This window comes from Erigeron canadensis, chromosome 6 (assembly GCF_010389155.1).
Source record: "Erigeron canadensis isolate Cc75 chromosome 6, C_canadensis_v1, whole genome shotgun sequence".
Taxonomy (NCBI): domain Eukaryota; kingdom Viridiplantae; phylum Streptophyta; class Magnoliopsida; order Asterales; family Asteraceae; genus Erigeron; species Erigeron canadensis.
In genome coordinates, this window is record NC_057766.1 from 15,941,146 (window position 1) to 15,967,906 (window position 26,761).

A 26,761-nucleotide genomic window follows, 5' to 3' on the forward strand; every position below is an offset into this window, starting at 1 on the left:
AAATAGCCTCCTCTAGAGTAAGTGGATGAACAGCAGCCATAGTCGATCTAACCTGAGGAATTAACCCCCGAAGATACTTCTCTATACCTTTGTTCTCAGGTTCGACCAAGTGTGGAACGAGCCTTGAAAGTTCATTAAAGCGGGTAGTATATCCAGCATGATCCGCACCAACCATCTTATGTTCCAAAAACTCTCGTTTTAGCTTCACCAGTTCAGTTGCAGTGCAGAACTTTTTCATCATCAACTCTCTGAAGTTATACCAAGACATCGCCTCTGCCGCTAATCTGCCTCTGCCTCTGATTGTGCATTTTGAGCATTTTGTGCGAGTATAGTATTAACCACTTGAGTGATCACGGCAATCATGGCTGGGTCTGGTTGCATTCCAGCTTGCTCATTAGCAGTTTCATTTTCAGCTTCACCACGACCGCGTCCACGACCACTACCTCAGCCGCCATCGCGGCCTGCACCACGTCCAACTCCACGACCAGTACCTCGCCCTCCAGCTTGTTCATTTCCACGACCTGCACCGCGGCCAACACCTTGAACTACTTCAGGGCCAGTGCCAAGACCAATACCACGACCTCGTCCAGTTCCTCGGCCAACACCACGACCTTGGCCAGAGTCTTCATTTTCACCACGGCCTCTTCCACGACCGCCGCTAGTCCCAGCACTAGATCTTGTTCTTGCCATTATCCTATAACCATGTGTCATTAGTCAGGGAGGATACGCTTGACGATGTTAACATCACAAAACACTCTCAGTAGGCTCTCTCGTCTTATTGTCTAAGGAATGCTATCTAGAACCTAAACTATTCATGCAATTCATGTTAATGCAATACATATATATATATATATATAACCCTAAATCGCAGTTAAAATGTGGTCCGAATCTAACACCTACATCCGTTGCACTAGTGGTGTATGTATACAGGGTGTACTAGCGGCTAACCCTCCACACCCCTAGTACATCTAATGTAAGGTCGGATCACGGTACTGGTATGCTCTCTAGGTATTGGTCGGGTATGTATACAGGGTGTACCAGCGGCTAACCCTCCATCTAACCAACACCCATTAAGCATCCCAGGGTAGCTACCACACTCTCACTACAAGTGCAATCACTGATGTCAATAACTGTCGCAAGGCATGACGGTAATCATAGAACAGTTGATCAGGCTTTTCTATGATTATCGTTATGCGATACTAGTTAGCGCCATCACTTCATCTTGCCCTAATACACATAAGTAATCACAATAACACCGAAAGCACACAGTCACCAAATAATAGTCATAGTCAAAATAACACAGGGATAATAAGTCTAAACAGGATATGAACTCAAAATACAGGAGGTGTCATGAAAAGTACAGCACGACATGAGATTACATAGATACTGCTAAATGAAATAGAATATAATAAATATATTCTCACAAACATGAGTTCAAAGTCATAACAGTGCTAAATAGCTTATTACAACCATGTCTATAAAGAAAATAATCCAAGGCATGTAGCCATAAAGTCTGAAAATAAATAAGGAGCACTAATCTCCAAAGTCCAGCCTAGCATAGCAGTCCTTATCCCTGATTAACCTGTGCACCTGAAAAGTATACTAAAACGTGTCAACACAAAGGTTGGTGAGTTCGTAGGTTTTAGTCAAAAGTCAAGTCAAAGAAATAAGCCTTTTGTCGATTATTTTAAGTCTAAACCAGTAATAGTTCAATATATAACGAGCAGAGTTACACCATAATAAGTCCAAAAGTCTCAATGTCTCAAAGTCCGGCCTTACGGTACCTGCCTTAGTCCAAAGTCTCAAGTCTCAACACACACAATAAGTACGTCCAAAGCACAACAAACAACACATAATCACACACATACAACAAGATCAAAGCACGTCAAATGGCACAAGTAACTCTATACGCACAGGCTCAATATTGAACATAAAACAGAAATCGACAAAACTGTTTAAAAATAAGTATACTTTCCACCCTAAAACTTGTAAAAAAGAGGGGCTACGAAACTCACCTGAAAGCAGCACAAGCACAAAAACCCTAGATGAACGAACAGGAATACGAACAGTCAAGTACACCTGAAATAAGCTCACTATCTGTCCAAAAGTCCGACATTGTCCACAAGTCACCCAGTATGTAACTGCACAAGTCCGTGTCCTATACTAGTGTCTTAGGAAATGCCATTGTGTTGTCAAATGTCATACTATATATAATAGTCATTTTGTTCTTATAAATTGTCCAATAATAATGTCACGTCTTATGTTTATCTCTTGTCAAGTATTCAGTTGGAACGTCACAATATAATTTATCAAGTTCGAAAAGTTGTATGGTTTGTATTGTCTTATATAGTCATAAGTCCATGTTAAATCAATCTATGTACGTAAGTATACAAATGTCCATATTAATTTAATACTTACATATATATATATATATAACTAATTATTTTTAGTCTTTATACATATATATTTCTATATTAGTTTCATTATTTAAAAAAAAACTTTTTGGAATTTAACTTTAAATAATAATCACTTTAATTAAAGATATATATACTTTATCTTTATTTAAAACTTTAACCTTTGACTAATTTACCAAATTTTTATACAAACTCAAATTTTTACTTTATCAAAATGATCAATTTAAACAAAAATGGTAATCTGCCCCTTTGACCAAGTTTGACCGCGTTGACCGGCGTTGACCAAGTTTGACCGAGCCATAAATCAAGATTCCGGGTAGATCTATGAACCATAACCGATTTCCAAGACCAAAATCACTAATACAATTTGATTTTTCGATGATCTAACCAAGAACAAAACAAAAGTCACATTTATCTCGGATTAAACAAGGTTTAGGTTTATGTATGAACACGAACCGTTTTCGGATATAGATACCACCAAAATATATATACTTAAATAAAATTTTCGGACCTATGTTTATATAGAAATATAGTCGAAAATATATATATGTGTGTGTGTAAGAAATTTGAATTTGAAGACGAATACACGAAAATCCAACATAACTACTTAAATCTAAAAGAAAAAGAAGGAAGGGTTGAAGATTTGATGATGATGGATGGTGGTTCGTGTGGTTCGTGGTGGTTCGTGATGTTGGTTTGTGGGCTGTTCTGTGGTGGTAGTTTGTGGCTGATGGTAGTTCGTGGTGGTGGTGGGTCTTGGTTCGTTGGTCATGGCTGCAAAAGAGAGGAGGAAGAGGAGAAGGGGGGGGGGGGGACGGTTGGGAGAGGAAAGAAAGGGGAGAGTGTGTGAGGATGAGAGGTGAAATGAAAAAGTGGGGGCTAGGGTTAGAATATTTTAGGGTTTTGTTTAGTCTTTTCCCTAGCTTTAACCGAGTTGACCCACCTTTGACTCTACCAACAACTCGTTTGACTCGACCATTCCAGAAGGCTCGTGACCCGTTAATCTATTTTGTCGTCATATTTAAGTGAAATTAAATCTTTAATTGATTTAATTTTAAATATTTTACTTAATTTGGCATTTCCACAGGACAACTAGTATTCCTCCTATTCTCGAGTCCACGTACAATTTATTTAAAGTCTAAACGCTCATGAAGCCCAAATCTAATAGAAATTCATTTATTCCATGGCAAAGTCTTATTAAACAAATTATGTACCTAAACAATACGTACTAAAGTGTCCGGAAAGGTAGTTTCGGGAAAACGCTCAGATGACAGTTGTCACACCAAATCAAAGAGGAGGATTGAAGATAGAAGATCAAGTTGTTGGTGGAAGACAACTTGGGATTAGCAGTCAGCTTGGAAACACTTAGACAGATTTGCTCTTGACAAACGAGCAATTTGTGTCTAAACAATCAGTGAAGATTACAGCCTGGATTTATTGATAAGGACGTATGACGTGACTAGGAAGGTTCCTAGAATCTGGGTTGGTGGTTTACTTACATATGCATGTCCATACTCTCATTGGACGATCAAAATGACGTGCTGTAGGTTTTGGGGACCACAAGTACGATGATGGCACGTTCCAATATTCCCTGATCATCCAACCATAATTGAAGACGTGGCTTATTTGGACACCAAGTGAATTTGAAGCTTTCGCCTATAAAAGCTACAATCCTTGAAGGCATATTGGAGATATTCCTTTGAATCATTCTTCACAAAAGTTCTCTTTGCTCTTATACACAGCCTCGTTTGAGAGAAGTCAGCTTGGGCTGCTTCTCTTGAGAAAGAACTTATTTGATTGTTGTTTGTCAATTCATAGGGTTGTTTAGATATTGTAGGTTATCTTGTTTCCGCAACAACCCTGTAATTCTTTGTATAGATTATTTCTTAATAAAGGATTACATTTGAAAAACACAATCAGGGCCTAAGAATGTTTATTTTCTGCTTTACTGTTTTATTGATTCTTATAACTCACATTGTTTAATATACTTATTGGATCAAATTAAAACCCTTTATAAAAGAAAGTTTAGGAAAAATGAAACAGTTGTATTCACCCCGCCCCCCTCTACAACTACTTGTGTACATTATACCTTGGTATCTTGTTACACCTCTGTGACATAACAGTTGTATTCACCCCGCCCCCCTCTACAACTACTTGCTTATTTTCCTTTTGTAAAGCATAATGTCATCGTATGTTGATAACGGTTCTTCTACCCGACCACCTATGTTTGATAAAGATGATTTCAGTGGGTGGAAAGGTCGTATGTCTTTGTTCCTTGAATCCATTGACAACAATATGCCTGACATCCTTGTGGATGGTCCTTATGTTCCTACATCGACTGTTGTGATTGATGCTGTGGCCAGGGAAGGTCACCCAACCATTCCTGCCACAGTCAAATCCATTATTAAGGACAAAGTAGATTGGGGAGATGAGGATAGGAGATTGGCCAACTTGGATGTGAAGTTACGTAACTTCATTGTCCAAGCTGTGTCTAAAGACATTTACCATTCAATTAAAATGTGTTCTACAACAAAGAAAATGTGGGGTACATTGTCATGTTTGAGGGTTGCTCTACTTCCATGGAATCTACCATTACTACTCACACTAGGAGGTATGAGAGATTTTTCTCATTGAGAAATGAATCCTTGACTGACACTCATACCCGCTTTAATGCTTTAGTGAATGATTTAGCTGCTGTTGGAATTACTAAGAAAACTGATGTCTTGAAAAGTAAATTTATTGATTCATTACCACCTAAATGGGATAATTATATTTCTTCTGTGAAACTAAGTTTTGTGTATCAAGATCTTGATCTCCCTGGACTTTTTGGTTTACTTCATAATCAAGAATGTTCAGAAGCTGAGAAACTAATTGCTATGGGTGATTCTTATAGTCAGCCTGCTAGTGCACTTGTTGCATCTATGACTGAACACCCTAGTTCAATTTCTAATGAGATCATTCCATGTATCAATGAATCTGTTCCTGTGATTTCTAACACAAATTCTGTTTGTTCTGAATCTGATGTTGATGAATCTGATGGTGAGGACTTAGCCAATGAGGTGGCTTTGTTAGCTGAAAGGATAAGAAGGAGATCATTCAATAAATTCAAAGGAAAAGGTAGAAGTGGGCAAGCTGATAAGACCAAGAAGCCATTTGACGTGTCCAAGGTCACTTGCTACAAGTGTGGTAAGCCTGGACACATGGCTGGTGATTGTAGATCCAAAGAGTCTTCTCAAGCTGTGCCATCCAAAGGTGAAAGAAATGAAAAATACTCAAAGCTGAAGACCAAATACAAGGCCTTGAAAGCACAAGTGGTTGAGCTGAGTAAGAAAGTTGAAAAAGATGAGAAGAGTCTGATAGCCAAAGACTGGGCTGAGAGTGCCACTTCCTCTGATGATGAGAAGTATAAGGATGCCAAGTGCTTTATGGCTAAAGAAAAGTTTGCTAAAGATCTTGTCAAGATTCAACAGCAATCTGAGTCAGCTCACAAGGCATCTTCAAGTCAGACTGCTGCACCTGAGGTAAATATCTTTTCTAATCTGTGTGACAATGAAAAACTGTCAAGGCTAAATAGACTTGGTGATGAGGTTCTCTTGCAAAAACACTTTAATCAAGAACTTAAAAAGAAAATTTCAATTTTAAAACAAGAAGTAAGCTCAAACAATTTCACCATTGAAAAGCTTGAATCTGAAGTAAAAGCTCAAAAGCAATTAAATGCTATTTTGGTAACTGAAGCTAAAACTTCAGAAAAAAAGTTTTTGAAAATCAAGCATATAACTGAATCATGGTGCACTGGTTCCAAAAGAGCTGTAAAATGTGTTAATGTGCAAGTTCCTCATCAAGTTCAAGCTATTTTTGATGACTATCTGAGAAAGTTGGTCAAACAATTGTTGAAGCTGTGTCTGAATTTGATAGGGTAGTTGAATTAAAACCCGAGGAAACTCTTGATTTATCAAAACTATCAATTACCCAATCTGTGTCAAATTCGAAATTTAAGTCAAACAATGGTGAATCAAAAAGAAATAAAGGAAGATTAGAGATCATGTTGTTCTAAAAGAAAAGTGCAAAATTCTGAAGAATAAGAAGTCCGTTTCAAATGGAAATGTTTTACCAACCGAATCTGTGTCTCTGACTCTGACAATGTTATTTCTAAATATGTTGAGTCCAGAAAAGTTAAGATTTCTAATGACACTAATTTACTTACAAGTGTGTCTGATTCAAATATTGTTGATCAAAGTAAATTAAGGTCTGAATGTAAGAAATCTGGAATAGGCAAAGGTTTTGTTCAAGAGGAAACTCTAAATGTTGCAAGAAAGAATTTCAAATCTAGCAAGGGTCAGCTTAAGCAACAATGGGTTTCTAAATGTGATAAGAATATTGGTTCTGTTTCCCAATCTGAGTTAGACCCTGTGGTCAGCTCTGGTGAACCCATCCTTGGATGGGTTCCCAAAATGAACTAATATCTTATTGAAAATGCAGGGCTATCACGATGCACATACCTGGCACTTGGATAGTGGGTGTTCCAAGCATATGACCGGATGTAAGTCCCTGCTATGTAGCTTTAGGACAAGCGCTGGTCCTAGTGTTACATTTGGAGATGATTCCCAAGGAAGAACTGAAGGATTTGGCATTTTGTCAAATGGTCCCCTTACTTTTAGAAGAGTGTCTTATGTGAATGGCTTGAAGCATAATCTGATAAGTGTGAGTCAATTGTGTGATGCTGGCTATGAAGTAAGATTCCAAGCTGATAAGGGCATTGTTCTGGATTTGGAAGGTAATGTGGTGTTAATTGCTGAGAGAGATGATTCCTTGTATTCTTTTGATATGAGAAGTGCAACTGTGACAAGAGAAGTATGTTTCATGTCAAAGAATCAAGATGAGTTGAAGTGGTTGTGGCATAAGAGGCTGTCTCATATGAATTTCAAAGACATCAACAAGCTGTGTAAGAAAGAGTTGGTGTCTGGTCTGCCAGTGATAAAATATGAGAAAGACAAGCTGTGTGGTTCTTGTGAAAAGGGTAAGCAGCACAAAGCTTCCTTTAAGTCAAAAACATGTTCAACGATTGACAGTTGTTTAGATTTGCTACACATGGATCTGTTTGGACCAATAAGTACTCCTTCATTTAATGGAATGAGGTATACTTTGGTCATTATTGATGAATATTCAAGATATACATGGGTTTTCGTTTTGAAGCCTAAGAGTGATGCAGCTGATAGTATTATTCATTTCATCAAGCAAGCTGAAATACTATACAAAAGGCCTGTTAGGCAGTTGAGGAGTGACAATGGCACTGAATTCAAGAATGTCACTCTCAACTCATTCTGCAGTGAGAAAGGTATTTCACAAGTGTACTCAGCAGCAAGAACTCCCCAATAAAATGGAGTTGCAGAAAGAAGAAACAGAACCCTGATTGAAGCTGCCAGATCCATGATGGCACAAAACAATGTCAAGCCTCATTTTTGGGCTGAAGCTATTCACACAGCCTGCTTCACTCAAAACAGATCTCTTATTGTGAAAAGACACCAGAAAACTGCATATGAACTTCTCAAGGGGAGAAAACCAGAAATTGGTTTCCTAAGAATGTTGGCAGTCCTTGTTACATTCTGAATCAAAAAGACCATCTTGGCAAGTTTGAAGAAAAAGCAGATGAGGCATCCTACTTGGATATGCCACAATGATGAAGGCCTACAGAGTGTACAATAAAAGAACCAAAACTATTGAAAACTCTGTAAACGTGACAATTGATGAAGGTTGCTCCAAGCCAGACTGCTCTCTACTTGAAGATGACAATATTGATTTTGAAGAACTGGCTGTTCCTGAAAATGAGCCTCCCTTTAATCCACCAATTGAAAATAAGAATGCTCAAACTCAGGGGGAGCAAGTATTTGAAGAAGAAGAGTTACTTATTTTTGAAAATGTGCAAGCTGATCCTTCTCAAGAAATTATTCCAGTGAATGACTCCCAAGTTGACTCTGTTCCATCAACTCCAATCCATGCTGACCATTTGATTCCTCAAAATGATCAAGCTGGAACGTCTAATGTGAGTCAGCCCATTGTCCAAGAATCAAATAATACCCATCATGTAACTAAATGGACAAGGAGTCATCCAATCAACCAAATCATTTGGTGATCCTTTATCTGGTGTAAAAACAAGAAGGAAGGCAACAGGCAATTTCTGCATGTTTGTTAATTTTGTGAGTAAAATGGAGCCAACTGAGGTTGCTGAAGCTCTGTCAGATCCATCTTGGGTAAATGCGATGCAAGATGAATTAACACAGTTTGAAAGAAACAAGGTTTGGGAACTTGTTCCAAGACCTCATCATTCTAAAACTGTGATTGGAACCAAATGGGTCTACAGAAACAAGATGGATGAAAGAGGAGTTGTGATCAGAAACAAGGCAAGATTAGTAGCTCTTGGATACAGACAAGAAGATGGGATTGACTATGATGAAACCTTTGCTCCAGTAACAAGACTGGAAGCCATCAAAATATTTTTGGCTTACTCTGCTCACAAAGGCTGTAAGGTTTATCAAATGGATGTGAAAAGTGCTTTTCTGAATGGGAAATTGGAAGAAGAAGTCTATGTTGAACAACCTCTAGGTTTTGAAAGTTCAAAGTTTCCTAATCATGTGTATAAGCTTGACAAGGCTCTCTATGGCCTCAAACAAGCTCCAAGAGCATGGTATGATACTTTATCTAAATTCTTATTAGAAAACAAGTTCAAAAGAGGTAATGTTGACAAGACTTTATTTGTGAGAAAAATACAATGGTGATATTTTACTTGTATAAATATATGTAGATGACATAATTTTTGGTTCTAGCAGTGAAAGACTTTGCAAAAAGTTTTCTAAATTAATGTCTAAAAAGTATGAAATGAGCATGATGGGAGAACTCAACTATTTTCTTGGTTTACAAGTTAAACAAACCAAAAATGGTATTTTCATAAATCAAGGAAAATATGTTAAAGATTTACTGAACAAATTTGGTTTTAGTGATTGCTCACCTATGAAAACTCCTATGGGAACTAGTGGTAAGCTTAGTGAAGATAAAAGTGGAAAACCCACTGATGTCATTGCTTACAGGGGTATGATAGGCTCTCTACTTTACTTGACTGCTAGTAGACCAGATATTATGTTTGCTACATGTCTATGTGCAAGATATCAGGCTAATCCTAAAGAATCACATCTTAAAGCAGTGAAGAGAATCTTTAGATACCTTAAAGGTAGTCCCAATTGGGTCTTTGGTATCCCAAAGACTCTGGATTTGATCTAATTGGCTATTCAGATTCTGACTTTGCAGGCTGCAAGATTGATAGAAAAAGTACTTCTGGAGCTTGTCAATTGCTTGGCAATAGACTTGTAAGCTGGTCTAGCAAGAAGCAACATTCAGTTTCCATCTCTACAGCGGAAGCTGAGTATGTTGCTGCTGGGAGCTGTTGTTCACAAATTATGTGCATGCAATTTTAGCTACAAGATTATGATGTCACTGCCTCAAAGACTCCTATCTTTTGTGACAATACAAGTGCCATAGCAATCTCCAACAATCCAATACTTCATTCTAGGACCAAGCATATCGATATCAGATATCACTTCATTAGAGATCATGTGATGAAAGAAGATGTTGAACTGCATTTCATTCCAACTGAGAATCAGCTTGCTGATTTGTTCACCAAGCCATTGGATGAAAATAGGTTCAATTTTCTAATAAGTAAGCTGGGAATGCTAAATATGTAAAAGGCAGTGTGATACGTAATGATAAATTCAACCCCTTTGAATTTTGTTAAAATTTTAAGGGCAAGCTGTGTTTGACTCAGACTACCTGTTGTTACTTGGTAAAAATCAAGTTAAAATGGGTAAGCTGAGTCTGACCCAGCTTGGGAGCTGTTTTTATTATTAAATATCTCAGTGCATTTTATTATTTTGCATATTTTATTTAGTTTAACTTATATATCTTTTCCTGATCAATGAGTGAGTAACACGTGTGGAGGCAACGGACTTTTACTGCAAAAGTACCCCCACTGGTTGTTCTCATCCAATCAAATCATTTCTCTCTCTTCCCTCCAAACGATTATTTTTAAAATATGTATATATATATATATATACACACTCCGTTTAACCCTTGTCCCAAACAAATTGTATTTTTCATTCTCTTGTTTTTCTCTCATCTTATTTTAACCTAATCTGTGTTCTGTTCCATCAAAATTTTTAATCTTTTTCTTTTGTTCTTTAATTATCTATTTATAAATGGCTTCATCATCATCATCTCAATCTGCTAATAACTCTAACAATAACGATTCCTCATCTGAATCTGGGTTTCTACACCCAGCTCCGGTAAGCGCGGTCAAGCTTTCACCCTATGTTGTGGGTTCTGATGTAGTTGTAAGCCCGGCTGATCTTGATACTGGTAAAATCAAGATCGTCAATCTTGTCTCCGCCAATGTTCATCCACCTTCTTGGGCAGAAGGTTATGATGAAATTGTTTCCTTTTTATGGCATCATCCCTTTGGCAAGATATTGAATGAGAAGCCGGATGTGGTGTACCAGGACATGCTCTGCGAGTTTTGGGCAAGATGTGTGGTGGGTTAGACGAAGAAAGGACATGCTGTAATTCGAGGCACCATTCTTAATGGTAAGAAACAGGTATTCATTACTTTAAGAAGACTTAGGTCTGCTTTTGAACTGTCTTACATGCCTGGTCATGATTATGAAAATGTTGTCTCTCACACTGAAGCCAAAAACATTTTACCTATTTGTGGATATTCAGGTCCATTGGCTTCAGTGGTTAAAATGAAATATTTAACTGGCATTTGGAATTATCTTCTAAGTACCTTATGTAAATCTTTACAAATGAAGGCAGGCAGTTTTGATGAGCCTAATGTTCTTGAATTACAACTTTTTCATTCCTTGGTCACTATGACCAGAGTAGATTATGCAGGACTTATATTAAAGACTTAGTTGGCCGAGTCAACAATAAGACTTTTACCATACCTTATGGTAGAATTCTTGGTCTCATCATCGAAGCAATTGTTGATGGCGACTTCAGTTTGGCAACTGGCCAGACTGTGGAGTGCAAGGCCATTAATACTAATATTTTTAACAGCCCCAAGGTAACTGCGCAGGGATTAACCCAAGCAATGCAGGTTTACCTTGATTTTTGCAGGAGAAGACAAAGGGAACAAGCATTAGAGGAAGCTGCCCCTCCTTCGACGCGATCTGAGTCCAACACTCAATCTGCCAATCAGGAAAGTCAAGGTACTCAATCTCTTGAACCCTTAAACTCTTCCAAATCTACTTCTTCTTCTTCTTCTTCTGAGGGTGAAGAGTTGGCCACAACATCAACCACTCTAGCCACACCCTCAACCACCATTTCCAAATCTGCCTCCAAAAGACCCATTGTTGAGGACTTGGTACCTCGCAATATATACAAAAAGAAAAGATCCAAGAGAAATATATCAGCTTTAGGGGTTGACAAAACAACCATAAGAATTAAAGTCTCCCAAGGTGCGTTGGAAGCTGAGGAACGTTCCAAAGCTGACTTTGCCACCCAAGTTGATAAGCCGGATTCACCACGCCCATCTGCACTCTCCCAAAAGAGTGTAGACGAGTCAAAGGGAACAACTACTTCTGTCCAACCCTCCAAACAAGGTGAAGACATTGAAACAAAGACCTCCTCCCAAGGTCATACTGTGTCTAAGCCTAATTCGCCATCATCAGCCTCAAGGCTGATGATATCACCAAAGGGACACCAGAGGATCCTGCCCAGATCCAAAAAGAGTCAGAGTCTGTGCACATGTTGACTGAGGATGATCAACCAAAGGATGTTAGCATTGAACGCCTAAGTGACACTGCTCTCATTCCCCAAGCTGGTCAGACTCCTACTTTCTTACACTCTGAGTCTACACTGGCTGTCAATACCCCTTCTAGATCACAAGGAGGGGTACAGGCCTCAATTCTCCTTCGTGATACTTTGGTGACACAACACACCTCTGTTGAAGGGCAATCATCTACCCTTAACATTACACCTGCAGGGTCTGTGTCTGCATCTGTCCTTGGACAGAGGGATCCTGTAGGTTACATGGCTCTCTTTAGGGAGGTCATGTTAGCCCCTTGTGCAGCAAAGGGAACCATTGATGGTCCTCACGATGTCAATGAGAATCAGATCACTATCTCCGGAAGTGATTCTTCATTCGATGATGTGCTTGCCCATCCATCCTCAAGGGATGCTCTGATGGAAGATGCCAGTGGAGGTGTTGATCAAAATCAAGATCAACAAATTCCCACTGGCCCTCAATCTGAATTACATGTCAATCCTTCTCAGATTGTTCAGCACATCATCATTTCTGAAAGTTCTGCTCATGAGACTCATTCTCATGAGAAAATGCACCAAAACTCCCTTAGCCTCCACCCCCTTCTATATGAGCCCAATGACCCTGATTTTAAGGATTGCAGGCTGCTCTTTCCAGAGTCAGTGGCCTTTAGGCCAACTGCAAGTCCTTCCCAAGCTGCCACTATCTCATCCTTAGATATGGAAAATCAGCTCACTGAGTTCATATCAACCTCTAAGGTTGAGAACTTAAAGTTGGTTGAAGGCTTGGTCAAGATCCAAAAGGATTAGGAATTGACGGATAAGAAGGTAGAGAAGCTGTGTCAAGATCACAAAGAAACTGAAGAAAGGGTGATAAAAGCACTTGAGAATATGGAGAAGAGCTAGAGCCAGCTGACAGAGTCTCTTGATGGGTTGACTAAAGCAATGATTGAACAAAATGAATTAAACAAGAGTACTCTGGCTCAGATTGAGAAGAATGCAATCAAGTTCACTAGAGATGTATCCATTGAACTAAAAAATTCCAACAAGTCACAAACTGAATTCAAGAAAGAGTTAGTGGATATCTCTAAAGGTGTACAATCTAACATGGTCAACCTTCATAATGATTTTATTGATCTACACAGATCCTGGTCTGCAAACAACTTCAGAATTGACATGTTAAATACAAGACTCAGTGGAATCTTTGCTACTCTAGTAAGCTCCTTCCCTCCTGATGATGACAAAAAGGGGGAGAAGAAAAGAAGTGAAAGGAGTGAGGCTAAAATTGAGCAAGAAAGGATTGCAGTAGAGAAAGAGACTGTTGAGTATCTGAAGAAGTTGGATGCAAGATATGCCAAGGCCAGAAGAGAAAATGGAGGCCAATGATAGAAGAATGGTTATCTATGGCTCTAATCCAAATGAGGAAGCTGAGGAGAAGATAAAAATGCCAGAGTCTGAGTCTGGTGGTGAAAGATCTGAAGGAAAGAATGAGGAAGCTATTAGGAAATGTGATATTGTCGAGGGGGAGGAAACCGATATTGTGATGAATGTTGTTGGAGAGATAAGGAAGGAACTTGATGAAGGAGATGTTGAAAAAGGATAGTCTTCGCAATCTGTCCCTGCACAAGCTGTCCCAGCTTCCAAAGAAGTTGCAGTTGCTGATTCAACTTCTAGTGATGACACCACCACTTTGAGTCAATTTATGATGAAGAAAAGAGTATCTGGTGAAGGCTCAAGTGGTGTGAAGGTCTTGACTCAAGAAGAAAAAGACTGGGAGTTTGCTGCAGAAAGAGCTCAAGAGATGAAGGTATCCATCAAGGATGCATACAAGATGATTGTGGAAGACAGGTTGGAAAGATTGAAGCTGACAGCTCTTGAGTCTAATCCTGAACTGGCCAAAGCACTCCAAGAACAATTTAATAAGGAAGATGAGGAAGTATTACCAGTTGTGGGATCAAAGAGAAAGGTTGCAGAAAGAGAAGGGAAGAAAAAGGTGGTGGTTCACTCCAAACAATCACAGAAGGTCAAGGATGTTAGGGAGAGTTCCAAAGCTCATGCTGGATGGGAAGCTGTGGATATCAAAAAAACAAAGGAAAGATTGAATCACAGAAAGTATCCACAGACCATCCTTCAGGTTATATTAAAAAGAAGGAAGAATCAATCCACTCCAAGCATCAGATGTACTAGAGAAGGCTATGAAAATACTTGGGAAACCTATGATCTTGACAAGCTGTTTGATCTAGGTTACACTGAGTGGGTTGAGCTATATGACATCATCTATAAACAACCCAGCATTCATAGAGAGACTGTCTTGTGAGCACTTGAGAAGAAGTTGGCCATTATTATGAAAAACAAGATTGATGTCTCAAGTCTTCCAAAACCAAGATACTATGACATGGAAGAAGAAGAAACTGAAGAGCCTTTGAAAAGAAGAAGAACAAAACATGTCAAGCTTGATGGTCCTGAAGGGGATCACACAGATTTCATCAGGCAATTAAACCCTTCAGAGCTACTTGAGCAATTGGCACCTGAAGCTCTAGATAAACTTCTTGGTCATCTGAATCTGTCTCTGCCTGCTAGCACTCAAGATGCAAAGTGTGAATTGCACATTACTAAGCCTGAGCATGGGATGTATTTTGTAAATGCTAGTGGGCAACTTGTATTTCAAAGAACTGCTGAGCTGAAACAGGTACCAATAATGCACCTATTCACCTTGTACAGATTCTGTGTCAATTTTTGTGAACAAGGAAATGGGTACGAGCAGTTTCTCATTGAGGAAGGATTGGATAGAAAAGTTGATGTAACAATTGCCCCTTCATTTGAAGTTAAACAAGAAACTGTAGATATCTTAGGAAATTAAGTGAAGTGTTTGTAAGATATTCTACTTTGAAATGCCTATTATATATATTCAATCAGTTTTTCTTGTTACAAAGTCTAATAAAAAAGAACCCAAAAGATTCAAAGGGTCAAATCTGTTAGTAACATTTTACTTTGATTCCTTGTAAGCTGATAGTTAGATAAGGGTGTAGGGTTTTGTCATCATCAAATAGGGGGAGATTGTTGAGTCCCCATGCTATTTGTAAATTTGGTGATGATAAATCTGATATATAAACACTTAGTAATCTTTTGGTTCTTGTAATCTGATCTGGGTCAGACTAAGCTGACACAGCTTGCGATCTGTAACTGACTCAGATCATGCTTTATATATTGTAATTGTTTATCTTATGGAAGCAAGTGTTGTTCAAGCTGCATCAAATGGTTATAGCATTCAGTCCAAATCAAAGAGGAGGATTGAAGATAGAAGATCAAGTTGTTGGTGGAAGACAGCTTGGGATTAGCAGTCAGCTTGGAAACACTTAGACAGATTTGCTCTTGACAAATGAGCAACCTGTGTCTAAACACTCAGTGAAGATTACAACCTAGATTTATTGATAAGGACGTATGACGTAACTAGAAAGGTTCCTAGAATCTGGGTTGGTGGTTTACTTACATATGCATGTCCATACTCTCATTGGAGGATCAAAATGACGTGCTGCAGGTTTTGGGGACCACAAGTACGATGAAGGCACGTTTCAATATTCCCTGATCATCCAACCATAATTGAAGACGTGGCTTATTTGGACACCAAGTGAATTTGAAGCTTTCACCTATAAAAGCTACAATCCTTGAAGGCATATGGGAGATATTCCTTTGAATCATTCCTCACAAAAGTTCTCTTTGCTCTTATACACAGCCTCGTCTGTGAGAAGTCAGCTTGGGCTGCTTCTCTTGAGAAAGAACTTATTTGATTGTTGTTTGTCAATTCATAGGGTTGTTTAGATATTGTAGGTTATCTTGTTTCCACAACAACCCTGTAATTCTTTGTATAGATTATTTCTTAATAAAGGATTAAAACGCAATTAGTGCCTAAGAATGTTTATTTTCTGCTTTACTGTTTTATTGATTCTTATAACTCACATTGTTTAATATACTTATTTGATCAAATTAAAACCCTTTATAAAAGAAAGTATAGGAAAAACAAAACAGTTGTATTCACCCCCCCTCTACAACTACTTGTGTACATTATACCTTGGTATCTTGTTACACCTCTGGGACATAACAGTTAGTAATTGTCAAAAAGTATAACAATGTTCAATGAAAGCCAATGAAAATATAGATGGTGGGATTATATATTGTAGCTTGTGTCGGTGGCCACTTTTGTGAACAATGTTGGCTATATGAATGGTTTTTCAAGAAGTTATGTCTTTGATTATCAATCGATAATTCGCTTCCATATGATTTTGAAGTTCAAATGTAAAATGACATTGTATGGTTCCTTAACTGGTGGATTACCTGAAATACATTTACGATATTTGGAAAAGAAAAAACCCGTTAGATATATATATATATATTTTGGACGTTCGACAAATACACAATTTATGTGGTGAATTTATATTTGCTTGCCTATCTACAAGCATAAACTTCTCTTTATACAATCATAAGCTTTTCTTTACATAACCATAAGCTTACTTTTCTTTATACAAATGGCTGAAAGAGTTTTGTGAGGTCTTTTGCTTTAGACATTATCAAGGATCAAAAGGTAAATATGGAATCTGAAAGATTAGGAATGTGCTCAATTTCTCTTTATACCGCATGTATACTGAAAGTCGAATCAAAAAGTGATGGATGGTATCCTTTAAACTTTATACCATGATTCTTGAAATCTTGTAAAGTATTTGGTGGTTATTATTTGATGTCTGTTGAGTACTGATAAACTATTGTACATATGAGAAGACCAATGAAAACGTTAGTCGTGCTGTCTCACGGTGTGATATTACACAATTTTGGTTCACCTAACAGCATCCATTAATGGCAAAAATGAAAAACGAAAACAATAAGGAAGTGAGATGAGATGACTTATAGAGAGTTTAGGGGGAAAAATATTATAATTAGATATTCATTTTACCAGTGTTCATAATATGCTTTTTTTTATATATAAATAATTAGATTTTCAATTAATGAAATTCATTTTTGTTAAGATTATTTCTATTGCGTGTCATTTACAATGAGTTATATTAGAAAACAGAATAGTCCGATGCAACGCACAGGTATCACCTAGTGTATATATATATATATTAGGCCTTACGGGGTGGCCTCATCAGTTCCTTTACATTTTCTGTTATTTTTTTTTTCATATCCTACAGAAAAATATCATTAAGAACCATATTTTTTCCTATTTTTTTCTCATTTTTTTCAAATAATTAATATATTTTAAGAATAAAACAAATTTTCTTTTCTTAGTTAACTAGCTAATTAACCCGGGTTCAACCCGAGCTTATTAATAAAAGTTTTTTAATATTAATTTACGTCGATGTTTAAGAACTGTGACATAATTCAACCATACTCATAATTTCGAAATAGTATACTTTATATTTCGAATATATATAATTAGTTTTAAAATGAATTTGAGATGACAGTGGCTATTTTTATAAATTAATGATGTTATAAAATGAATTTGAGCTGACAGTAAGCTATTTTTATATAGTGAAGATGTTATAACAATTATCTTTTATTTAATATACTCGTGCTGACTTATAATATTAAGACAAAAAGAGATGATAATACTATTATTGAAAATTGACATATAGTCGTTTAAAAAACACAAATTAGATAATTACATTTTAATTTACATTGGACTTAGGCATAAAAAGAAATAAATCATATATCAATTAGAAATTGATTTAAACTTTAAATAAGATGATGTCATAAATCATGAAAATAAAAAAGAAATAAATGATATAATTGTTAGAAATATAATTTCTAGTAGTTGATTTGTATGTTTATAATGTTTTGTACTAATTTGTAATTCTCATAAGTATGGAAGGGGGACTAGTGTAAATTGTATAGGAAGTATAAAAGCCCCCTCCATAGCTTTGTATTGTAACTTTTGATCACATTTCATGCTATCCAATCTTTCCACTCTCACACATTTCTCTCTCGGCACATACACACACTAACACACACTTAACCTCCATTAACACACTAAAACACATAGTAAAGCTCAATTATATACATTACATTTGGTATCAGAGCAAAATCAATTGATCTGAACGATCCAGAATCGAAATTCAAGCTGAATTTGTTCTTAATTTTGGTGTTGTTGAGCTGTTCATGTATTTGCTGTTTTGCCGAGATCACTGTTTGATCAAGTTCAGCAAAATTAGTGTGTTGTTCTTCCAAATTTGTTCACCGATCAACTAGGATTTTGATTAGCATTATTCCTGTATCAAAATTAGAGTTTAATTCTATCAGAAAATGAGATTTGATCTAAGCTCGGCAAAAGCATAGATCAGTGGGTTTGAATTCTGGTTGATTTTGGAGTTTAATTTGTTTAAGGATTTGTACGCATTTAGTTTCTGAACATTTTGGTACAAATTTGAAGTTTTAATTCCCAGTATTGAAGAAGAAAATGGAGATTTACAGTTAGCTCGGCATTTGTAGGGTTGCTAGACGAAGAAGACAACTGAAACTCGACTATTTTGTCGTTTTGTGAAACCTGGTTTTTGCAGAGGTTGTTGATCTTGATTTGTTCTCTTTGCAGAGCTTTTTGCTCGGCAAATTTAAGCATAAAACAAAGAGTGGAGATATTGCTTCATTTGCAGAGTAATTAACTCGGCAAATAATAAAGATAATTCCTCTTGGATTTCTTGGTTAAGTGTTGGAAGAATTTGTTTTGTTTGTAGAGATCTTATCTCGGCAAACACGTGAAGTTGAGAAACTTGGTTAAGTGTTGGTGATTTGTTGGAAATTGTACTAGTTGCCAAAGTATAATCTTGGTACTCAGTTAAAGTTGACCTCGATCAAAACACTTTGCTTATATACCGAGATATTTGCTCGGTATCCTTCACAACTTGTTTTTTGTCAAAAACAACTTCTTCTAATTGCCAAAGTATAAGCTCGACATTCTTAAGAAATTCAATTTCAATAACTTAAATCTTTTTATTTTCTCAAATCTTTAAGTATGGCTGCAAGAGAGGCTTTGGCTCTTGGTTCGGATGGAAGACCTCCAGTATTGTTTAGAGGATAAGATCCTCTATGGAAGAAAAGATTCCTGAATTGGATTGATCGCCAAAAGAATTCCAAAGACATCAGAAAGTCATTGAAAGAAGGTCCTGAAATTCCAAAGAACCCTGTGAACAATGAACCACTTCCAGAAGAAAGCTGGAATGTTGAGCAGAAAAATCGTGTTGAAGCAAATGTCTATTGCTTATCTCTATCAAGCACTCCCTGATGATATATATTGCAATGTAGACTCATATGAGACTGGGAAGGAGATTTAGGATGAGGTTGAGAAACAAATGGAAGGTTCTGATGTTTCTAACACAATAAGGCTGTCAACTGTTCTAAACATGTATGAAACCTTCAAACAACAAAAAGGAGAACCTCTTAATGATGTCTACATCAGATTTTGCAATATCATCAATGAACTGAGAAAAAATGATGTAAAAAGAAACAACATGGAGCTGAATATCAAGTTCATGAAGAATCTTGAAGAAGAGTGGCAAGTGTATGGAACTCAGCTGAACCAACAAGCAGACTTTGGAAACTTGACAATTCATACTTTGTTTGAGAAACTCAAATTGAACAATGATGAAGTTCTAAAGGCACAAAAGATGAAAAAAGAATGTGTTCGTTCTGATCCACTGACACTTGTTGCTGAAAAGAAGTCTTCTAAAGGTTCAAGGAAAAGTATAATTGAACTTGAAACTGATTCGGAGGTAAGTGATGTAAGCGATCCAGAACTAGATGAAAAGGATCTTGAGATGTACAAAGAGCTGGCTTACTTCACCAAAGCTTTCAAGAAGAAATTCGTCAAAAAGAAACCCTCCAACAATCAGCTTAGGTCTTCCTCAGTTTCATCATATGCCAAGCATTCAAGTGCTCCTAAATTTGAGACTTTCAAAGAACCAGTTGCAGAAAAGAAGTTTGACAATGAAAAAAGGTTTGAGAGGAAAGTCTTGGAGAAAAAGAATGGAGAGAGAAAATGCTACAATTGTGGAATTCCTGGTCATATTGCCACAGAGTGTACCAAACCCAGAAAGAAGAATTCTGAATACTACAAGTACAAACTCATGTTGGCAAAGCAAGAGGAGAGTGGAATTGCCCTTTTGGCTAAAGATGACAAGTGGCTTCACCTCACTGATGATGAGACTGATGAATTGGCAGCAAATGTGTGCTTCATGACAAAGATCAAGAAGTCAAAAGAGCTAAATGATGAAGCTGCAGATTCTACTAAAGAAGATGATGAGGTAATCTCAATTCCCAAGAAACTGTTAGGTTTTTATATGGATAAAAGTGAAGCAGCCATTCTAGAAGTGAAAAAGAAAAACAAAGAGATTTCAAAAATAAACAATGATTTGAAAGAAAAGGCTCAAATTTTGCTCAATTTTCAAAAAATGTTTGATATTCTTCAAAAAGAATTTGACAATTTGAAATCTGAAAAAGCTGCAATCACTTTTACCCCAAATTCAAAGCTTCATCTTGAGAAACAAGAACTGGAAACCAGAGTTCTTGAATTAACCAAGCTCATGACACAATTGGAAGTTGAAAAGACCAATGAGATGCTTCGAGCAAATGCTTTGGCAAAAGACATAGAGTCATTAAATGTCAAAATAAATGAGTCTACCCCTAAGTTGAAAGGACTTGAAGATCAAATTTCTAACCTAAAATATGATTGTTGTATAAAAGATTCACTTTACCAACAACTTGAAAAGACAAATGAAGAACTCCAAACTGAAATCGATTTTTATCAAGAAAAGTTGTACAAGATAAATCGAACTTATCAACAAATCTATTTGAATAGGCCAAGAAATTCAAATACTCAATTCAACTCCGAGTTAGGGTATGTCAATCCAGAACATTTGCTCAAAGCACAAGAAGAGGTTCCTTCACTGTACAAAGAATCCCATATGAAAAGTGTAAAAGTGGGATGACCAACCAATTTGTGAGACCAAGTCATGGTGATATTGAGGAAGATGATTTTCTAAAGAAGGGTGCAAATGTTTACTTCAATTATGAATTAATTGATGAGTCATTTAATTTTTTAACTCGACCGGTGTGTCAAAGCCATAAGAATAATCATGAGGTGGAGGTTCCTGAAATACTTGAGTGTTTTAAGGAAAAACCTTTGGATGACTCAAATTCTTTTCCAAAACCTGAAATTGTCAGACCTTATATACCTCAAAGTGTTTTGGAAAAAGAAATCAATGAATTGAAGAAGTCTCTTGATAAAAAAACATGCACTCATAGAAAATCTAATGACTCAAAATCATTGTGACAACAAGAGAAACCCATCAACAACAAATACTTCAATTTGTGACCAACCAGGATGGTCTGTTTGTGAAATCATGAATGAACATGAGCAAAACAATTCTGAAAACATGAAAACTTCAAATCAGTCTACTTGTTCTATATGTGAAATTTTGAATGCATCTGTTCAAACTGATATTGAAGTCGGAAATGTTTCTGTGCAAACTGATTGTGCTCAAAATGAATGTGATGCTGTTTCTGTTGATCCAAATGATATCTATTTTGATACATCAATTCCTAAGTTTTTTGAGGACACTGAAACTTATTTTAATGAATTTAATGATGTGGTCAAAAAGGATCGACGAATTAAAGTGGTTGAGGAACTCAACAAAGTCAAAGTGGAACTAACCTTGACAAGCTTGAAACTTCAATTATTTTTGGACAAAAAAAAGCATCACAATCATTTAAACAAAGTTCAAATCCGACAGAGTTGACTGAAACAAGTGTGAAATTGGAAACAGAATCTCAGCAATTCAATAATTTTATGGATGGAAATCATAAATTTAATCCTGCTTTTGAAAAAATCTTTGAGAAAAAGGAAAACAAACCTACTTTTGCTGAGATAAGGGATCCAAAACCATACTCGTCATCACCTACCCAACAAGGTAAGAAGACCAGACCATTCGAGTTATCAAGAACACTGATGAATCGAAACCAACAAATGTAAAAAATAAAACAAGTCATCAAGAGATGAGAAGAATAACAAGTATTCGAAGACTGTGAAGATTGAATTATTAGGTAATAAACAACCAAAAGTTAGTAAAACTTCCAGTACTCCTAGGAAACCTCAAACAACCTTTAAGTTCACTTTGAAGGTAGTCAGAGACAAAACAACTGGGATTACTAAATACAAAGATTAGTATGGTTGGTTGTCACCTAATAATATTCAGAAAAGTCATGTGAGTAGTGAAACCATCAAGAACAATCCTGGCAAGAACTCCAAGAAAAACTTGATTTCTAATTCAAATCCAGTAGTTAGGGATAATACATCTAGAACTACTCCCGCTTGTATCAAAACATGTGCTTAATCTTTGTGTTTCTGTAATTCGTACGTCCATTTTGAACACTTATGTGTGTTTTATTTGTTAAACTTGAATAAAATCATGTTTGTGTGACATTGTTTGTATATATGTGTTTTTGCATATTGTATCTCTCTCTCACCCGAAAGGACCCAATATATGTGGGGACCTTACCATCATAACTTGTTTTTGCAGGAATATCTGATATGTGTATGGTATGTTGACTTGGGATGTTCTCGTCACATGACTAGAAACAAGTCTATACTTTCTAATTTTGTTGAGAAGTTCATGGGAACTGTCAGATTTGGAAATGATCATGTTGCCCCTATTCTTGGTTATGGAGACATTGTCAAGAATGGAATTACCATAAAGAGAGTTTCCTATGTTGAAGGATTAGGTCACAATCTTTTTAGTGTTGGACAATTCTGTGACAATGATCTTCAAGTGCTTTTCAAGAGATATGAATGCAAAATTCAAACCGCAGACGGGGTAGATATTCTCATTGGAACAAGGGACAATAATTTGTTCACCATTGATCTAAATAATGTTCCAACTCTAGACTCTGACATTTGCCTTCTTTCGAAAGCCTCTGCACAAAACTCATGGTTATGGCATCGTCATTTGTCTCATCTTAACTTTCAAACTATCAACGCTTTAGTAGACAAACAACTTGTTGACGGTCTTCCTGATTACAAGTACGAATCCGAACATGTTTGTCCAACTTGTGCTATTGGCAAGATGAAGAAGGTATCTCACAAACCAAAGAAACATCTGAGTACCGAAGGTGCTCTGCATCTTTTACATTTGGATTTATGTGAACCAATGAAAGTCAGAAGCATTCATGGCAAAAGATACATTCTTGTGATTGTTGATGATTTTTCTCGCTACACTTGGGTTTTCTTTCTTTATGCCAAAAGTGATGCTCCAAAGGAAATAATTGTTTTCATCAACCAAACCCAAGTCAATCTTCAATCATCAGTTTAAATCACAAGGCATTACTCATCAATTTTTTCCATAAGAACACCTCAACAAAATGGAGTAGTTGAATGTCGAAATCGCACTCTTGTTGAAGCAGCCAGAACAATGCTTGCCTATTCAAAGTTACCTCCAAATCTTTGGGCGGAAGCAGTAGCTACTGCTTGTTTTACACAGAATAGGTCCATTATCAACAAGAGGTTTGATAAAACTCCATATGAGGTGATCAACAAGAGGAAACCCAATGTGAACTTCTTCCACATTTTTGGATGTGTTTGTTATGTTCTCAATGATCAAGACAATTTGGGTAAATTTGAACCAAAAGGTGATGAGGCATATTTTATTGGGTATTTCAGAGAATCGATTGCGTATCGTGTCTACAATCGTCGGACGAAGAAGATAGTTGAGAGTATGAATGTTCGATTTGATGAACTATCTGGAATGGTTCTTGAACACAACAGTTCAAGACCCGAACTTAACCGACCACAAGCTTCCGCAACAATGACCGCTTCCAATGTCAAATCTCATTTTTGTACTCCAACAACAGAGGATTTGGATATTTTGTTTGAAGAATTCTACCATGATCACCCAAGAATGTCTGAACCCGGTCTAGAAACAAATGCAGTTTCCAGTACAATGAATACTTCTTTAGCACCAAATGGAGACGACGAGTCATCACCATCACTCAATTCAGATATATCTTCACCATCATTTGAATCTGATCTTCATACCGCCACTTCTGAGTCTCAAGGACCAGATACTCATATTTCCCAAGTGACAAGTCCTGCAACTAACCCAGAAGTTTATGCCACTGAAGATTTTGTTGAACCACTGGCAACTTCATTTGAGCAAATAACTACACAACATACTCCGACGTTCGTTGATACTGAAGAATTAAATGATCCACATGAACCTCTTCCTCATTCAACCAAATGGACTAGATCTCATCCGATTACTCAAATAAATGGCAATCCAGACTCCGGAATACAGACAAGATCTGCATCTGTGAATGAATGCATGTTTGTGAATTTCCTGAGTATAGTTGAGCCAAAAACAGTGGATGAAGCACTGGGTAGTCTAGATTGGGTGAAGGCTATGCAGGAAGAACTCAATCAATTTGAGAGGCTTCAAGTGTGGCGATTGGTTCCGAATCCTTACAAGAACAATGAACCAATCAAAACAAAGTAGATATTCAAGAACAAAAAGGATGAAAACGGAGTTGTTGTCCGCAATAAAGCACGTTTGGTTGCAAAGGGATATTGCCAACAAGATGGAATCGATTAAGATGAGACGTTTGCACCCGTTGCACGAATTGAAGCAATACGGATGTTTCTTGCCTATGCAGCTTACAAGAACTTTACTGTATATCAGATGGATGTCAAAACAACAATTTTAACGGAGTTCTCAAAGAAGAAGTGTATGATGAACAACCAGAAGGGTTTGTGAACTCGGAACATCCAGATTATGTCTACGGGTTAGATAAGGCCTTGTATGGTTTGAAACAAGCTCATCGTTCATGGTATGACACTCTCACTGCTTTTCTCTTGAAATCTAGATTTAATAAAGGTTCAATTGATACTACCTTGTTCATTAAAATACAAGGCAGTGACATTATTTTAATCCAGATATATGTTGATGACATAATTTTTGGGTTGACCAACCCTAAGTACTGCGAGAATTTCTCTGCATTAATGATCAGCAAGTTTGAAATGAGTATGATGGGTGAATTAAACTTTTTCCTTGGTCTCCAAGTAAAACAGTTGTCAAATGGTACATTTATTTGTCAAAATAAGTATATTATTGACATGTTGAAAAAGTTTGATATGATAAATTGTCAACCAATTGGAACACCCATGGAAACTTGAACAAAAATTCATGCTGATTTAAATGGTAAATCTTTTGATCAAAAGAAATATCGCAGTATAATAGGGTCACTCATGTATTTGACTGTCAGTCGCCCAGATATTATGTTTTCCACATGTATGTGTGCAAGGTACCAGGTCAATCCCAAAGAAAGTCATTTTCAGGCCATTAAACGGATTTTCCTTTACCTTAAAGGCACATTGAACCTTGGTTTGTGGTATCCAAAGGATACCGGCTTTCAATTAGTTGCATACTCGGATGCTGACCATGCAGGTTGTAAGTTGGATAGAAAGAGCACTTCGGGAAGTGTACAGTTTTTAGGGGATAGGTTGGTAAGTTGATCTTCAAAGAAGCAGAATTGTGTATCTACATCTTCTACAGAAGCTAAATATGTTGTTGCAGCTAGCTGTTCGACACAATTTCTATGGATGAAGACACAATTAACTCATTATGGATTTCAATTTGACAAAATTCCCATCTACTGTGACTCCAAGAGTGCCATTGCTATCTCCTGCAATCCAGTACAACATTCTAAAACCAAGCATATAGATGTTCGGTACCATTTTATTAAAGACCATGTTGTGAAAGGTAACATCAAACTCTATTTTGTTCTCACTGACTACCAGTTGGCTGACCTTTTCACTAAACCACTGGATGAATAAAGGTTCAATTTTCTTAAAACCAAACTTGGCATGCTTGATTTACAAACTTAAATGCTTTCATGCTATGTATTCTATGTTCATTTTCTGTTTCAAACATTGATGTGTTTTACTTGTCCTTACATGCAATGTTTGAGGGGGGAAAAAAAGTGATAGAATGCATGATTTTAGGGGGAGTATGCAATTGCACGTAAATATGTGTGTTTTATTTTTATTTTTGTTGTTATGTTGTGTTTAAAGTTTACTTTCATTTATGTGTTTTTCTAAAATCTGAAAATCAAATACAAAATTAGAAAAGATAAAAAGTCAAAAAGATTTTTATTTCTTTTATTTTATTTTTTTGTTTATTTTATTTTTTTTCTTTCCTTGGCCCAATTTTATGAGAAAATCCAAAAAGTTCACAAGCCCAAATTTCCAAGCCCAAGGATGTTGAAAAACCCATCAGACTAATCTGGGTAGACACGCTGGTCATACCCAGACCCGTGACCTGAATTTGAAAGAATGGGCGGGGCTCATTTATTGCTTTCAAAATTTTCAAAAAACTTCTTGTTTTCTCTCATTCTTCATCCGATCACCTTCACAAGATTTTCTTCATCACTTTTGTTGATTTGTCTGTGATTAGTTCTAAAGGGTTGTGTTCACAGAGTGATTCTAAGTCCATTTTATCTTCTTTTGTGAA

The 26,761-nt window shown here is 36.7% G+C and overlaps 1 protein-coding gene across 1 annotated transcript; it reads left to right on the plus strand.

Moving 5' to 3' along the window:
* Window positions 1–4,595: 4,595 nt before the first annotated feature.
* On the plus strand, window positions 4,596–10,147 carry LOC122604363. Its single transcript, XM_043777256.1, has 9 exons — window positions 4,596–5,025; window positions 5,094–6,288; window positions 6,583–6,826; window positions 6,894–7,188; window positions 8,165–8,454; window positions 8,624–8,691; window positions 8,773–8,933; window positions 9,714–9,772; window positions 9,881–10,147. The coding sequence occupies exons 1-9, from the start codon at window positions 4,596–4,598 to the stop codon at window positions 10,145–10,147; spliced, it is 3,009 nt and encodes a 1,002-aa protein (XP_043633191.1).
* The last annotated feature ends 16,614 nt before the right edge of the window (window positions 10,148–26,761 follow it).

Excerpts from the sequence above, each read along its gene's own strand:
- LOC122604363 (XM_043777256.1), top strand. The coding sequence starts at position 4,596 with ATGTCATCGTATGTTGATAACGGTTCTTCTACCCGACCACCTATGTTT. Across the intron at positions 8,455-8,623 it reads ATCAAGCTGGAACGTCTAAT|CCAACTGAGGTTGCTGAAGC; the intron begins GTGAGTCAGCCC and ends AGTAAAATGGAG. Across the intron at positions 8,934-9,713 it reads TTACTCTGCTCACAAAGGCT|GCTGCAAGATTGATAGAAAA; the intron begins GTAAGGTTTATC and ends CTGACTTTGCAG.